Here is a 12873-nt window from a genome sequence, read left to right on the forward strand (position 1 = left end):
CATCAGCAGGAAAAAAAAGAGGCATCCTGAGGCACTATAAATGAATAAAAATAGAATTATAAAATAAGTCCATGTAACCCATAAGAAGATAAAGAAAAGGAAACAACAGGGGGACAGAAAAATAAAAGTAAATTGACAGAATTAACAATAATTGCATTAAATGTGAATGTTCTAAATACACCAATTAAAAGACTGAGATGATAGCTTTGGAAAAGCAGCACAAACTCTAAGCTTACGTGAGATAAGCAAAACATTGCGTGGTTACCTGCCTCAAATGCTACTGTCATATGACCTTCCTTCCCCCTTTACATTTTCTTCTATGTGCCTTTGGTTTCAAACCCAACTTAGATGGCTTAAATAAGCGAAAAGCATGGCAGTGCTAGAATGACATTGACTTGGATATTGGAGCATCTGCCATATGTGCTTCCTTTCTGCAGATAAGTAGTTCAGAGAAAATAAACCTTAACCTTGCATAAGAAAGTAATCATACTGCAAAAAATGTGGTATATCTACACAATGGAGTACTATTCAGCCATTAGAAACAATGAATTCATGAAATTCTTAGGCAAATGGATGGAGCTAGAGAATATCATACTAAGTGAGGTAACCCAGACTCAAAAGGTGAATCATGGTATGCACTCACTAATAAGTGGATATTAACCTAGAAAACTGGAATACCCAAAACATAATCCACACATCAAATGAGGTACAAGAAGAAAGGAGGAGTGGCCCCTGGTTCTGGAAAGACTCAGTGAAGCAGTATTCAGCAAAACCAGAACGGGGAAGTGGGAAGGGGTGGGTGGGAGGACAGGGGAAGAGAAGGGGGCTTGCGGGACTTTCGGGGAGTGGGGGGGCTAGAAAAGGGGAAATCATTTGAAATGTAAATAAATTATATCGAATAATAATTAAAAAAAACCAGTAAAAAAAAAGTAATCATACGTATGCAAAAATAACTAATACAGACATAATACTGTATAGTTGAAAGAGTACAGTGCAATTATATGACAATTATAGTATTAAATCATAGTCAAAGTGATGTAAACCTATGTAAAATATAAACTTTCATAAGAATAGCTATTTACACTCTTTAGATAGCTATTTACACTATTCTTGTAATTGTATCAAAATTTTCAAGATCTTCTCTTTACTCTGTAATAAGCAACCCAAATGATGCATGGATCTGCATGGGAAAATAGTTTTTAACAGAATTAGTTCATTTACTTTTCTTGTATAAAAACCCCTATGTGGTAGCCACAGCTGGAGCCTGGGTCCTCTGAACAGAGACTCTGGTGTGGGTTTTCAAAAGATGATCAGTGAATTCCTGATAAGGAGACTTGGTGAACAAGGACCTCTTTCCAGAGGTCTGGGGGGGGGGGGAGGTAGCTGTAGGTCTTGGAGATGGCATCAAAAGTGGCAAAGGTGAGTAGCAGTGCAGTCTCTGACTGAAGTCTAGCAGTCATCTATACTGGCCATCATCAGGAGCTTCTTGGGCACAGGAGCAGAGACAATGCCAGTGCCTCTGGGGACAGGGATGAGACGCACCAGAACAGAGCCGCAGCAGCCTGTCGCCTTGCATGAAACGGTGTGGGGCTTGCCGATCTTGATCCCTGATCTCCTTACAAGGATGATGGAGAGCTTGGCCAAGATGATGGCCCCTCGGATGGCAGTGGTGACCTCCTTGGAGCACTTAACACCAAGGTCAACGTGACCATTGTGGTTCCCAATAGCGACGAATGCCTTGAACCTGGTCCTCTGGCCAGCCCGAGTCTGCTTCTGCACTGGCATGATTTTCAGAACCTCATCCTTTAGGGATGCACCCAGGAAAAAGTCAGTGATCTCAGACTCCTTAATGGGCAGGGAGACCAGGTGGATCTCCTCCAAGGACTTGATCTTCATGTCCTTAACCAGGCGGCCCGGCTTGGTGACGGGGATCCACTCCTTGTCTTCAGCTTCACCTCCACGAGCCCCATGGCCTCGACCACAACCTTGGCCCTTAAGACCACCAAATCCTCCATGGAAGTTGCCAGAGCCTCCTAATCCTGAGCCCCTGGGTCCTCCAGGCCCTCCTACTGCACTAGCATCATCCACCATTTAGTATTTTCTCAAAGAAGAAGCAGGAAAATATTTTTAATGAAGACAATATTAAATAAATATATATGAGCCTGTGAAGTTGAGTGTTGACAAGTCATTGAATAACATGACATCATTTCTTCTCTTAGCTTTTATCTCAACCACAATATGAAACAATATAAGAAACAATCCCCAATGGAGGAGTTAGAGAAAGGACTGAAGGAGTTGAAGGGGTTTGCAGCCCCATAGGAAAGACAACAGTATCAACCAATCAGACCTCCCTGAGCTCCCAGGGACTAAACCACCAAAGAGTACACATGAAGGGACCCATGGCTCCAGCTGCATATGTAGCAGAGGATGGCCTTGCTGGTCATCAATGGGAGGAGAGGCCCTTAGTCCTGAGAAGACTTGATGCCCCCCGTATAGGGAAATGCCAGGGCAGGGAGGCAGGATAGGGTGGAGGGTGAGTAACTTCATAGAAGCAGGGGAAGAGGGGATAGGAAAAGGCATTTCCTGGGGGGTGAGGAACCAGGAAAGGGGATAACATTTGAAATGTAAGTAAAGAAAATATCTGGGAAGAGGACTTATGGGACTTAGGGGGAGGAGGGAACTGGGAAAGGGAAAATCATTTGGAATGTAAACAAATAATATAGAAAATTAGAAAAAGAAAATATCCAATTTTATATATATATATATATATATATATATATATATAGAGAGAGAGAGAGAGAGAGAGAGAGAGAGAGAGAGAGAGAATTTCTAATAGTATTTTTAAAGTGGCAGTAATTCTCAATCTCCCTGGCTAGCTCCCAAATGAATGAGACTGAGATTTCTAGATTTATTTAAACAAACTTTACAGCACAAAACCTTGATCTATTCTAATCCTCTAGGCTAATCTGGCTCCCTCCTAGGCAAAATCCCCGAGATGCATGCATTTTATTATTGGTCTTGCCCTTTGGGCTTCAGATATGTTCTCCCAGCATGTCCCTTCTCACCTTCTTCTTGTCTGAATACCCCTTCTTCTCTCTCTCCTCCTCCCCTGGATGTCAGCAGTCCCACCCTATGACTTCATTCCCAGAAGTCTCTTCTGCCCAATCATTAGCTGATCAGCTTTTATTGACAAGGCAGAGAATAAATGGTGAGCATTGTTTACACAAACTTGAAATAGATATTTGGGATAAGCATTACAATGCCATGTCTGAATTGCAACAAGGTGTGAGGGCAGAGAAATAAGCACTTGATTAATACAAGGATAATCTTTACACAATGTACAAAGGCATTGTGCCTGCAAAAATTAATAAATCTTTTCTACAAAAATAAAATAAATAATAACACATGCAGGTGAACATATTCGAACCAAAGTGAACCATATTTACTGCTGGTGGGAATGCAAATTAATCCAACTTCTATGGAAGTTTCCCAAAACACTACAATTAGATCTCTCATATGCACCATGTATTCCTCCTGAAAGCCTCTAAGTCACATATCACAGAGATAGTTGCACATCAATATTTATTGCCACACCATTCATATTTTGTTTTGTTTTTCAAGCTATGCACCTCCCTCCAACAATAGGGTAGGGAGTACCAAAGGACCAATTCAATCTATAAATTAGGCTTCCAAGATGAGGTGACAGCCAGTACTTAGACCCAATCTCCTGGGGGGAGGGATGCTCAATCTAAGTGATGTTTGGTTAGACTTAGCTGCCTCTGCCTGGATGAGGCCTAACGAGAGAGAGAGAGAGAGAGAGAGAGAGAGAGAGAGAGAGAACAAAAATAAATGCTATATGCTATATGATCTGTATCAACAGAATAACCTGGTCCAGGCAGAAAGTAATGGAAATTTCCAAGTATTCAGAGTCTTTGTCAGTCAATCAGTTCAAAATGAGGTTGAAGAGAAGAAAGTTAATGAATGTGCATTTACTTTTGGTGATACTTTTGGTGGGAACAGGCTCTTTACATCAGGGTATGTTCTTAGATCCTATCGATTCTTGAGTGATCCCACTGACATCTCATAAGGACCTTGCTGATGCAGTTAACCGGGCCACAGGCTACCATGGCCTACCCAGACTCCTTTGTATTCTAACATCACTAGTATGCCAACAGACACTGCGAGTTCTCTCTTTATTGCACGTTGAAAGGGCTAGTCCTGTAGGACCAGATAGTGGAAGGCTGATGAGAAAGGTACTATGAGGAGGATGGTAATAAAGTTCTGGTTAGGACACAGTCTGATACCGATGCTGCTTTTATCTCAGGCCTCCCTATCACCATGATACCTGTATAACAATTTCCTCTGATATAAAACCGCTATCTTGTAGGGAAGCTTATTAAGACACAAGATGTTAAAAAGATAGGTGAAAACTCCATCCTGCAACGAAGCTTTTAAAAATCAGGTAAATAACTCAAAAAACATCAGGATGTCCCTGAAACTGCCTAGCCCCACTTCTCCCTCAAGCTTACATAAGCTGTAAAGACTAATCAGAGAGTGTCTCAAACAAGCTGAACCACAATGAAGAGTCTCGGACTAGCTGAGCCACATAAAGAAGAAGAGATCAGCCAAGCTCCTTGAAAGAAGCTCAGACCACCTGATTAACCTGAATTTAACCTAATTTCCTAACTTATTAAGCTGGCTGCCAGTTGTAAAGTTCACTTCACATTTCTAGACCTGTTACCAATGCTTTGCTGATGCAGCTGTTTTTGAGTTATTTCTGCTCCTGTAACTAACCTTAATGAATTAACTTGTTGGTTCACCAAGTTGGATTTTTGTAGTGACCTTACTCAGACCTTTGTCCATTCCCTATATGTGATAGAAGATGTTGATTCACATGTCCCCAGTAATAGTGTCACACAGCACCTAAATACTCCAGAGCTGCACTCAGGTTTCTGACTCAAATTTGGCACCACCAAAGTCTGAGCTTTCACCAACCCCCAATTTGCCGTTTTTCCAGTTTCCCTGGCTGTTTTCTTCCAAGACTATCCTATGTAGTTGATAACAACACCAAATACCCACCCCCACTGACGTGACTGTGCTGAATAGGTATGATACACATAAAGAAATCTTCCTCCTATCCTTCTGTTGTGGGCCTGAGGCATCTATCCAGCTCTGACTTGGCCAATGGAACAGAACATCTTCGAGGATGTACACACACACCTGGCAAAAGATGTCTTAAGGGGATGAGTTCGCCCTGCCCTCTGGATTCTGATAGGGTATCTCCACTCATGGCAAGAATATAAGGTACCTCTGAATATGGTAGGGGGCCTATATTGATGCTCCTACCCCTTAAGTATCAAAAGGACAGTGGTTAACTCTATGGCTTCAAGACCTAGCAGAGTATCCTCGTCTTATATTTCCAAATGCATCAGCAGCTGTGGCAGCCGTCTCTGCCACAGCAGCATCTTGGTCATCATCTTGCATCGTCACTCACACTTCTTCCACACCCTAAGAGGAACCCAGAGCCCCTCACCACCTGACCGCCTCCAAGCAGGAAGCACAATCCTCCAATGCGGGAAACATAGGAGAAGTTCTACCCCTCAAAGCACTTGCGGCTTTGCTGAGCATGCAAATACATCTCTTCCTTATGACAAAGGCCAAGCTTGTGTCCTGGATTCCAAACAGAGGCTGCTGCTGTAACAGATAGTTTCTATATGCCCACCTCGCTTTTGGAACACCGTAATCGAGGGCCATGATAAGCTTACCCTTTCAATCACACTAATCAGTGTCACTAGGCAATGCCAGGTGAAGAGAACTGAATTATAATTGCATGTGAGGATGTCATGATCAATGCAGAAACGTTTGGGCAGAACAGTAGGTCAAAACTGACATAGCAGAGTCTTAACCTGTCAGGGTGTTAGAGACAGGGCCGCTGGTCAGTCAGCTTGCTCAGGTTCTCTGAATACCCGACTCCTGCAACCTGACTGAGCTTCCTAAAGCTTCAAGTTTGTTAGGATCAGTGCCATTCGTGGGTGGAACAGCCTGGAGGGAACCTATATTGAAGGGTCCCATATAAGTCCCTATACAACCTGTACAAGTCCCCTGAGAAAGAGCTGTGTGAAACAGCTGTACTTTGCGGGCTCTCCGAGATGCTGAGCCCCCACCTTCTCCCCTCCCCGCAGAGTCTGGGCAGAACGCTAAATTAAAGGGAACCAACCCTCGCGAGATCTTGTTTGCGCATGCGCAGTGCGCCTCACGTGCTGTTCCGTGTATAAACCCGCTGCGCTTGGCACAAGAACTTCCTATTTTTAGTCGAATTGAGGGTGGTACGGTTGCGGTTGCGTTAGTGACAGGATTGGGGCGCTGAGGGAAAAGCCAGAGTAGTCATGCAGGACCCTGTTGAGGGCTTAGATGGGAGAGCAGGGGTTGAAGAAGGTGAGGATAGCCAACGGAGGCCTCAAGCTCCCGATGTCCAGGTTAGCTCTCAAAATTCGACAACTGAAGGTGACCATGGCAACTTCCCTCAGAGTTGCCCACAAGATTCTGGGAGCCCAGCTGCTCCTGGGACACCGGCTGCTCCTGGAAGTCAGGCTGCTCCAGGCAGCCCCAGCCCAGGGAGTGCTGTAGGGTCTGGAGCAGCAGCTGAAGAGGCAGCTCCCCACAGCGAGCAGGTGCCACTTGCCCCTGGACCCAGCGGAGATACTGCATCAACAACTGGAAATCGACTCCTGGAGTTGTATCTTTTCCTAGGCGACCATGGCAGGGGCTACAGGAAGATTAGGAGGCTAAAACTTCCATGGAAGTTTTTCGGTGCACAGCTGACTAGAGAAAGGACAGACAGGTGCAGTGTGGGCAGTCATGACAGGACAAGGAGACTCCTTTCCTGAGAGGGCTGAAGAGTGTAGAATAAGACCAGAACCACTGAGGAGGCAGGAGGTGACTGGGCTTGGGTTACAGGAGGGTTCATTCCCAGGCAGGCCTAGTAGGTATATCCAGGCAAAAGTAGAGTATGCAGTGGATGGTGCCTTAACATTATCTCCTCCTAGCTCTGTAACAGTGCCTTTCCGGACTGCAGTGGAGGCAGACATGGCCCGCAGGTCCCTGGTCGCCAATGCCCGTCGCCAGCAAGTGATGGTTCAACAGGAGTTCACGGTGAATGACAGGATCCTGGCTGTGTCAGTATTCCAAAAGTGTGGAGGGGGTGGCCTCAGGGTTGGGAGGCAATGTGCACTCTAGTGGAGCCCTAAGGGAGACACTGGTAGATTATATGTAAGCAGGAAGGCAGTAGGTGGCGGACCTGAACAGATAGATCCCTGATCATTTCCCTGACGGTGTCTCTTTCTCTCTCAATTTTAGTAGGTGGACTACTGAAGACCCTGTCCTCTTCCGAATTTCCATCAACACTTTCCTTGACCAGCTCTCCCTGGTGATGAGAAACATTCAGCGCCTGGAGTTTGTGGCTGTTGTCAAACGGGGACGAGGAAGAAGTCGCGAATCCTAACATGTTACCAGATACAAGAAAAGTCAGAAGTGTTTCCTGTTTTGAGCAATTGTTATTTTGAACTTAAACTTCAGCACTTCAATGCTCTGTGCTCCATATCAGTCAGTCTCTTGGTTACATTGTTTCTCGGTTGCTGAAGGAGTGGTTGTTTAAATGTTACTGAAAAAATAAAAAATAACAAATGTTTTTCATCTGATTTTACTTTAATATAGCAGAAACCTCCAGATTTCTCATCTATGTGCTTCTGTGGAGTTCTGGAATATAAATGTTTGAGTAGTCTAAAGTAATTTAAGACAGTTTGGGATATGGAAGGAAAATTAAATTAAATAAATTAATTTAATGTAATTAAGAGTCTTAGAGCGTTTAATGGAGTTATTTTTTTTAATTTTAGCATGCAATACAGGTTATTTCTTCTTGCATACACACTTGGGTTTTTCTTGTTTTGTTTCTTGTGCTCTCTTCCTTGCCCTTCCTTTCTCTACATCTATCCCAGCCTTAACCCTTTCATCTTCAGTATCCCTCTCCTTTTTATTTTCATATCAGATATGTTCTGTCACTCTTTCTATTCCTTCCTTAATGTTTATTTTTCAATTCTCTGGACCCTCTACTTTACTGGAATCTACTTACACTAAGTGCCACATAAATATATAAAAATTAGAAGGTAACTTTTTACATTGAACATTTTGAGTTTTTACTTCTGAGCCTTGATTTTCTTTGCTTAATATATTTTACAGCTCATCCATTTTCTTGCAATATATGAATTTTTTGATGGGTGAATAAAATTACCTGTGCCACATTTTCATTTTCTGTTCTCCTGTTGATAAACACATAGGCTGATTCCAATATTTAGCTAATATTAATCGAGTTGCAAATTAACAAGAATAAGATGAGCAAGTGCCTTTGTAGCAGGATGTAAACTGTTAGATATTTGTTCAGGAGTGCCATATCAGCGTCTTAAGTAGCTGTATTTTTAGCTTTTTGAGAAACCTGCATGCCAGTGTACTAGCTTACAATGGCAATCAATGAGATTTCCCCTTTCCCCACATCTTCAGCAGCATCTGTTATCATTTGTTGTCTTGATAATAGTCATTCTAACTGGGCTAATAAGACAGATTCTCAGTGCAGTTTTAATGTGTTTCCCTATGTGGTTCTGTCAGTAGTTAGCCTAATATCCTGACCAACTGGAGTCCTATTCAGAAAGCCTTTACCTATGCCTCCATCTTGAAGTGTTTGTTACTATTCTTTTCCTAAATTATAGAACAGTTTTTAAAGCATTAGTATTAGTTTTCCTTTAAAGATCTAGAATTCAGCAGTGGCATTCAGCAGTGAAAAATTTCACCTGGACATGAAATTTTTAGTCTTAAGGTATTATTATGCTTCTTCAATCTTATAACTTGTCATTGATTTGTTTACATTATTTGTCTAGTTTTTGGCTTAGTTTTAGTAGTTCATATACATCTAGAAATTCATCCACTTATTTTAGATTTTATTTTATATTTACCAGTTTGGTAAAGCATGTGTTTTTAAGGTTTAGAGCTGGATGTTCTGAGTTTCGTTACTATTTGTCAACATGGCTCCCTTTTCATCTCTAAACCTTTAAATCTTTTATTATTATTTTACATATTTTTTACTGTGTATGTATTGTTTACTGTGCATTGTGGACAATTGTGTGGAGCTAGTTTCTCTCTTTCCACCTTTACATTAATTCCAGTTATCAAACTCAGGCTGTCAAGTTTGTGAAGCAATGGCTTTAGTTCAATAAGCCATCTTGCCTCCCTTTACTCTGGGCTTAACAATTTTTTCCTTTCCATCTACTGATTTGTGGGCTAACATGTTCTTTTTCCAAGGACCATATCATTTATTTATTTGATAGCTCTGATTTCACAGAAGTGGAACAGGAGGGAATTGTGCTCTCATTCATGTGTGGAGGCCAGGGATTGATTTCACTGAACATGAAACTTCCCAATTTAGCCAGAATGCCTTGGCTAGCAAGTTCCCTTCATTGCCTTCTCAGTTCTGGGATAAAAGCATGGGCCATTGCACCTGGCTCCTTTCCCCCCCCCCCCCCACAAATACTGGAGCTACAAACTCAGGTCCTCATGTTCCCAGAGCAAGCACTTTATCAGCTGAACTATTTTCCCAGCCCTGAAATATCTCAGCTTTCTTAATATAGGCCCTGACACCTATAAACTACTTCTTAGGACTGTTTTCATTCTATCCCCTGAATTTTAGAATATTGTATTTTCATTTATTTCTAGAAATTTCTTGAATTCCTTGATTCCTTTAATGAACTAGTAGTCAGCATACAATGGTATGTTGTTTAGGCTGAGCATGGTGGCACACACTTGTAATTCTATGTCTTAGGAGGTAGATGCAGAAAGATCAGTAGTGCAAGGACGACCTCAGCTACATAATGATTTAGAGGTTAATATGGACTACACAAGACCCTGTCTCTGAAAATTAGTGTGTTATTTAATCTCTATGAGCTTGTATATGTTCTATAATTTCTATCACTGTTCATTCACAGTCTTACTCTATTGTAATCAGAGAGAACACAAGAAATTGTTGCAAAATTTTTATATTTATCTTCGTTGGGGTTTCATTGCTGTAAAAAGACACCATGACCTAATAATTCCTATAAAAGAAAGCACTGAATTGGAGATAGATTACAGTTTGAGAAGTTCAGTCCATTATCATCATAGAGAAGAGCATGGCAGCATCCAGGCAGACATGGTGCTGGAGAAGGAGCTGAGAGTTCTACATCTTGATCTGAAAGCTGCCAGGAAGAGATGGGCTCTTCTGCAGAGGAGACTCTCTTTCTTCCCGTCCTGGACAGAGCTAGAGCACTAGGAGTCCTCAAAGCCCACCCTCAGAGTGACACATTTCCTAGAACAAGGCCATACCTATTCTAACAAGGATAGTTAGAATAGTGTCTATTCTTATAGACACTATTATAATAGTGTCACCTCCTAATAGTGTCACTCTTTGTGGGCCAAGCATTCAAACACATGAGTCTATGGGGGCCAAACCTATTTAAACCACTACATTTGGCAACACATTTTTTTAACCTTATGTATGATTATTTTAGAGAAAGTCTATGGGCTGCCAAAAAGAATGCATACACTGTAGTGTCTGGATGGATTGTTCTTTAGATGTCTTTTAAGTCCATTTGATCTATGACATCGTTTAACTTCGATGTTTCTTTTTGTTCAGATGTTCGCCTACTGGTGAAAGGGTATTGAAGATACCCACTATTTTGTGGTTCTGGGGTTAATCTTTGACTTTACCTACAGCAGTGTTTGTTTTGTGAAGTTGTATACACTAACATTTGGTGCATATACATTTACAAGTGACTTGTTGCTTTCAATATTCTTTCTTTGTACTGTATATTTAGTGGCTTAATTATAATATGAGGAAGGGAACTTCTCTGGTCTTGTCTATTTGATGATATAAATGCCTCATATCTAGATTGGCTTCTCTCTAATTTAGGAAATTTCTCTATTATTTCATTGAAATGTTTTCTATGCATTTAGAATGGAATTCTACACCTTTTGGACTGATGAGTCTTAAATCTGGTATTTTTATAGTACTAATAATATCTTGAAAGTCACACTCAGATCTTCTTAGTAACTTATCTTCTTCTTGATTACATATCCCAATTCTTCCATTTGTCTTCAAATACAATGTGCATGTGTTCATGAGAGTGCACATGTCACACACAGCATGTGTGGAAATATGAGGACAACCTTAAGAATCAGTTCTTTCTACCTACATATGGACTCCAGGGATCAAACTTGCCTCATCAGACTTGTAAGGCCCTCCTTGATCCTATTGGTGAGGATATCCACAGAGGTTTTTTTTTTAAACATTTATTTTATGTGAGTGTGGGTTTGTGTGCTGTGCATGTATGTGGAAGTCAGAGTGAAATGCCAAAGCTTTTAAGTTCAGACTCCATTTTAGAGAACCTGCTTTAAGTTTGAACTCAGGTAAACTAGCGGGCTGGTACCTCGCATTAGTTTCCAACTTGCCCCCCAACAAACCCAAGCCTAGCACCAGTGTCTAGGCTAATCCCCAATAAGACCAGAGTTTCCAGGTTACACCCTCAACAAGGCCAGTGTCTCCAGGTTATTCCCCCCAACAAACCTGTACCCCGAGGTTACAAGCCCACCCCCTGCCTAATGACCACCAGTGCAGAAGGGAGCAGAAGTTAAGTTTATATGACTCCCAGCACCAACCAATTATGTTAAAGGCCACAGTAATTTTCCAATTAGATGCTTACACACATATTCCCTGCTTGCTGCTTACTATAAAGCCTTGTCCCGATAGGCATTCTGGGCTCATCCACCAACAAAACCGTCCCGCGTGATGGTGTGTTGAGGGGGACCAAGCTAGCTGGAATAGAATAAAGACCCTGATGTGAGTTGCATCAGATTGGCTCTTATAAGTGTTTTTGGAGATCACTAACATTTCCCTGGCACAACAAAAGAGCAACTTGAGAGCTCTCCTTTCATACTAAGCTGTTTCACCAGCTTTTTAAAATTTCATTTGCTATGCTCAGCTTTTTTATTTCATTTGCTATGCTCATTTCAGTCTGGTTTTTCTTCAGAATTTCTGTCGCTTTATTAAATCCCTCTTTAAATTTCTTGAATTGACTCCCTTCTCTCATTCAGATGTTTGTTTATGGCGTTTTGGGATTTGTTCCGGGAGGATTTTATTTAACTAATTTTTTATTTCTTTGAAAGTACTTATAAGTAGGGATTTCATCTAGTTCACTCTTATTGGAAACCATTATTGTAGGATTAATAATTTTTGTTGTGGCACCAGACTCAAACTCTAGTACTTTCCAAGTTTACTTTTCATCAGTTCTATTTTTCTGTAAAGTTCCCAACACCACACCTACATGTTATTCACGAGCTGAGACAGCTCTGATTTACAGATTTCCAGGGTACCTGGGGTGGTTGCAAACCTAACAGAGTCATGGGTCAGGACAGATTGGAGCCCCTGCAGGGTTTGGAGGCTAAGGAATTAGAGCCTCAGCAGGCCTGCCTAATTAATCACTGGGAAAAATGGGTAGTTGAAACTTCAGCAGGCCTCCTGACCTCACCCCTCATCAGGAAATGAGCAGGGCTGATGCTTCATGGGCATACAGTCCTCAGTGGGGCTACAGGTTGGGCTGAAACCTCATGGGTGCACTGTCCTCACTTGTTTGATAGTCAGGACTGGAGCTTCATGAGTTCATGGTACTCACCAGGCTGAGATGAAGCCTCAAACACACTGTGCCACAGCCAGTGAATGTGCCAGTCTGGAATACATTTTCTTCATGGATTCTGCTGCAAAGCCATAGAAGAGGCTTAAGCAAGAAAGAAGCACCA

General features: G+C 41.9%; 1 protein-coding gene and 1 pseudogene across 1 annotated transcript; one reads left to right on the plus strand and one right to left on the minus strand.

Moving 5' to 3' along the window:
* Window positions 1–1230: 1230 nt before the first annotated feature.
* On the minus strand, window positions 1231–2091 carry LOC127675319 (40S ribosomal protein S2-like; annotated as a pseudogene).
* Window positions 2092–6386: 4295 nt separating this feature from the next.
* Window positions 6387–7501, plus strand: LOC127675775 (EKC/KEOPS complex subunit LAGE3-like). The gene is made up of 3 exons (XM_052171879.1): window positions 6387–6736; window positions 7047–7175; window positions 7357–7501. Exons 1-3 carry the CDS (start codon window positions 6387–6389, stop codon window positions 7499–7501), a joined length of 624 nt encoding a protein of 207 aa, XP_052027839.1.
* Window positions 7502–12873: the final 5372 nt, after the last annotated feature.

Source organism: Apodemus sylvaticus, chromosome X, assembly GCF_947179515.1.
Source record: "Apodemus sylvaticus chromosome X, mApoSyl1.1, whole genome shotgun sequence".
Lineage (NCBI taxonomy): Eukaryota > Metazoa > Chordata > Mammalia > Rodentia > Muridae > Apodemus > Apodemus sylvaticus.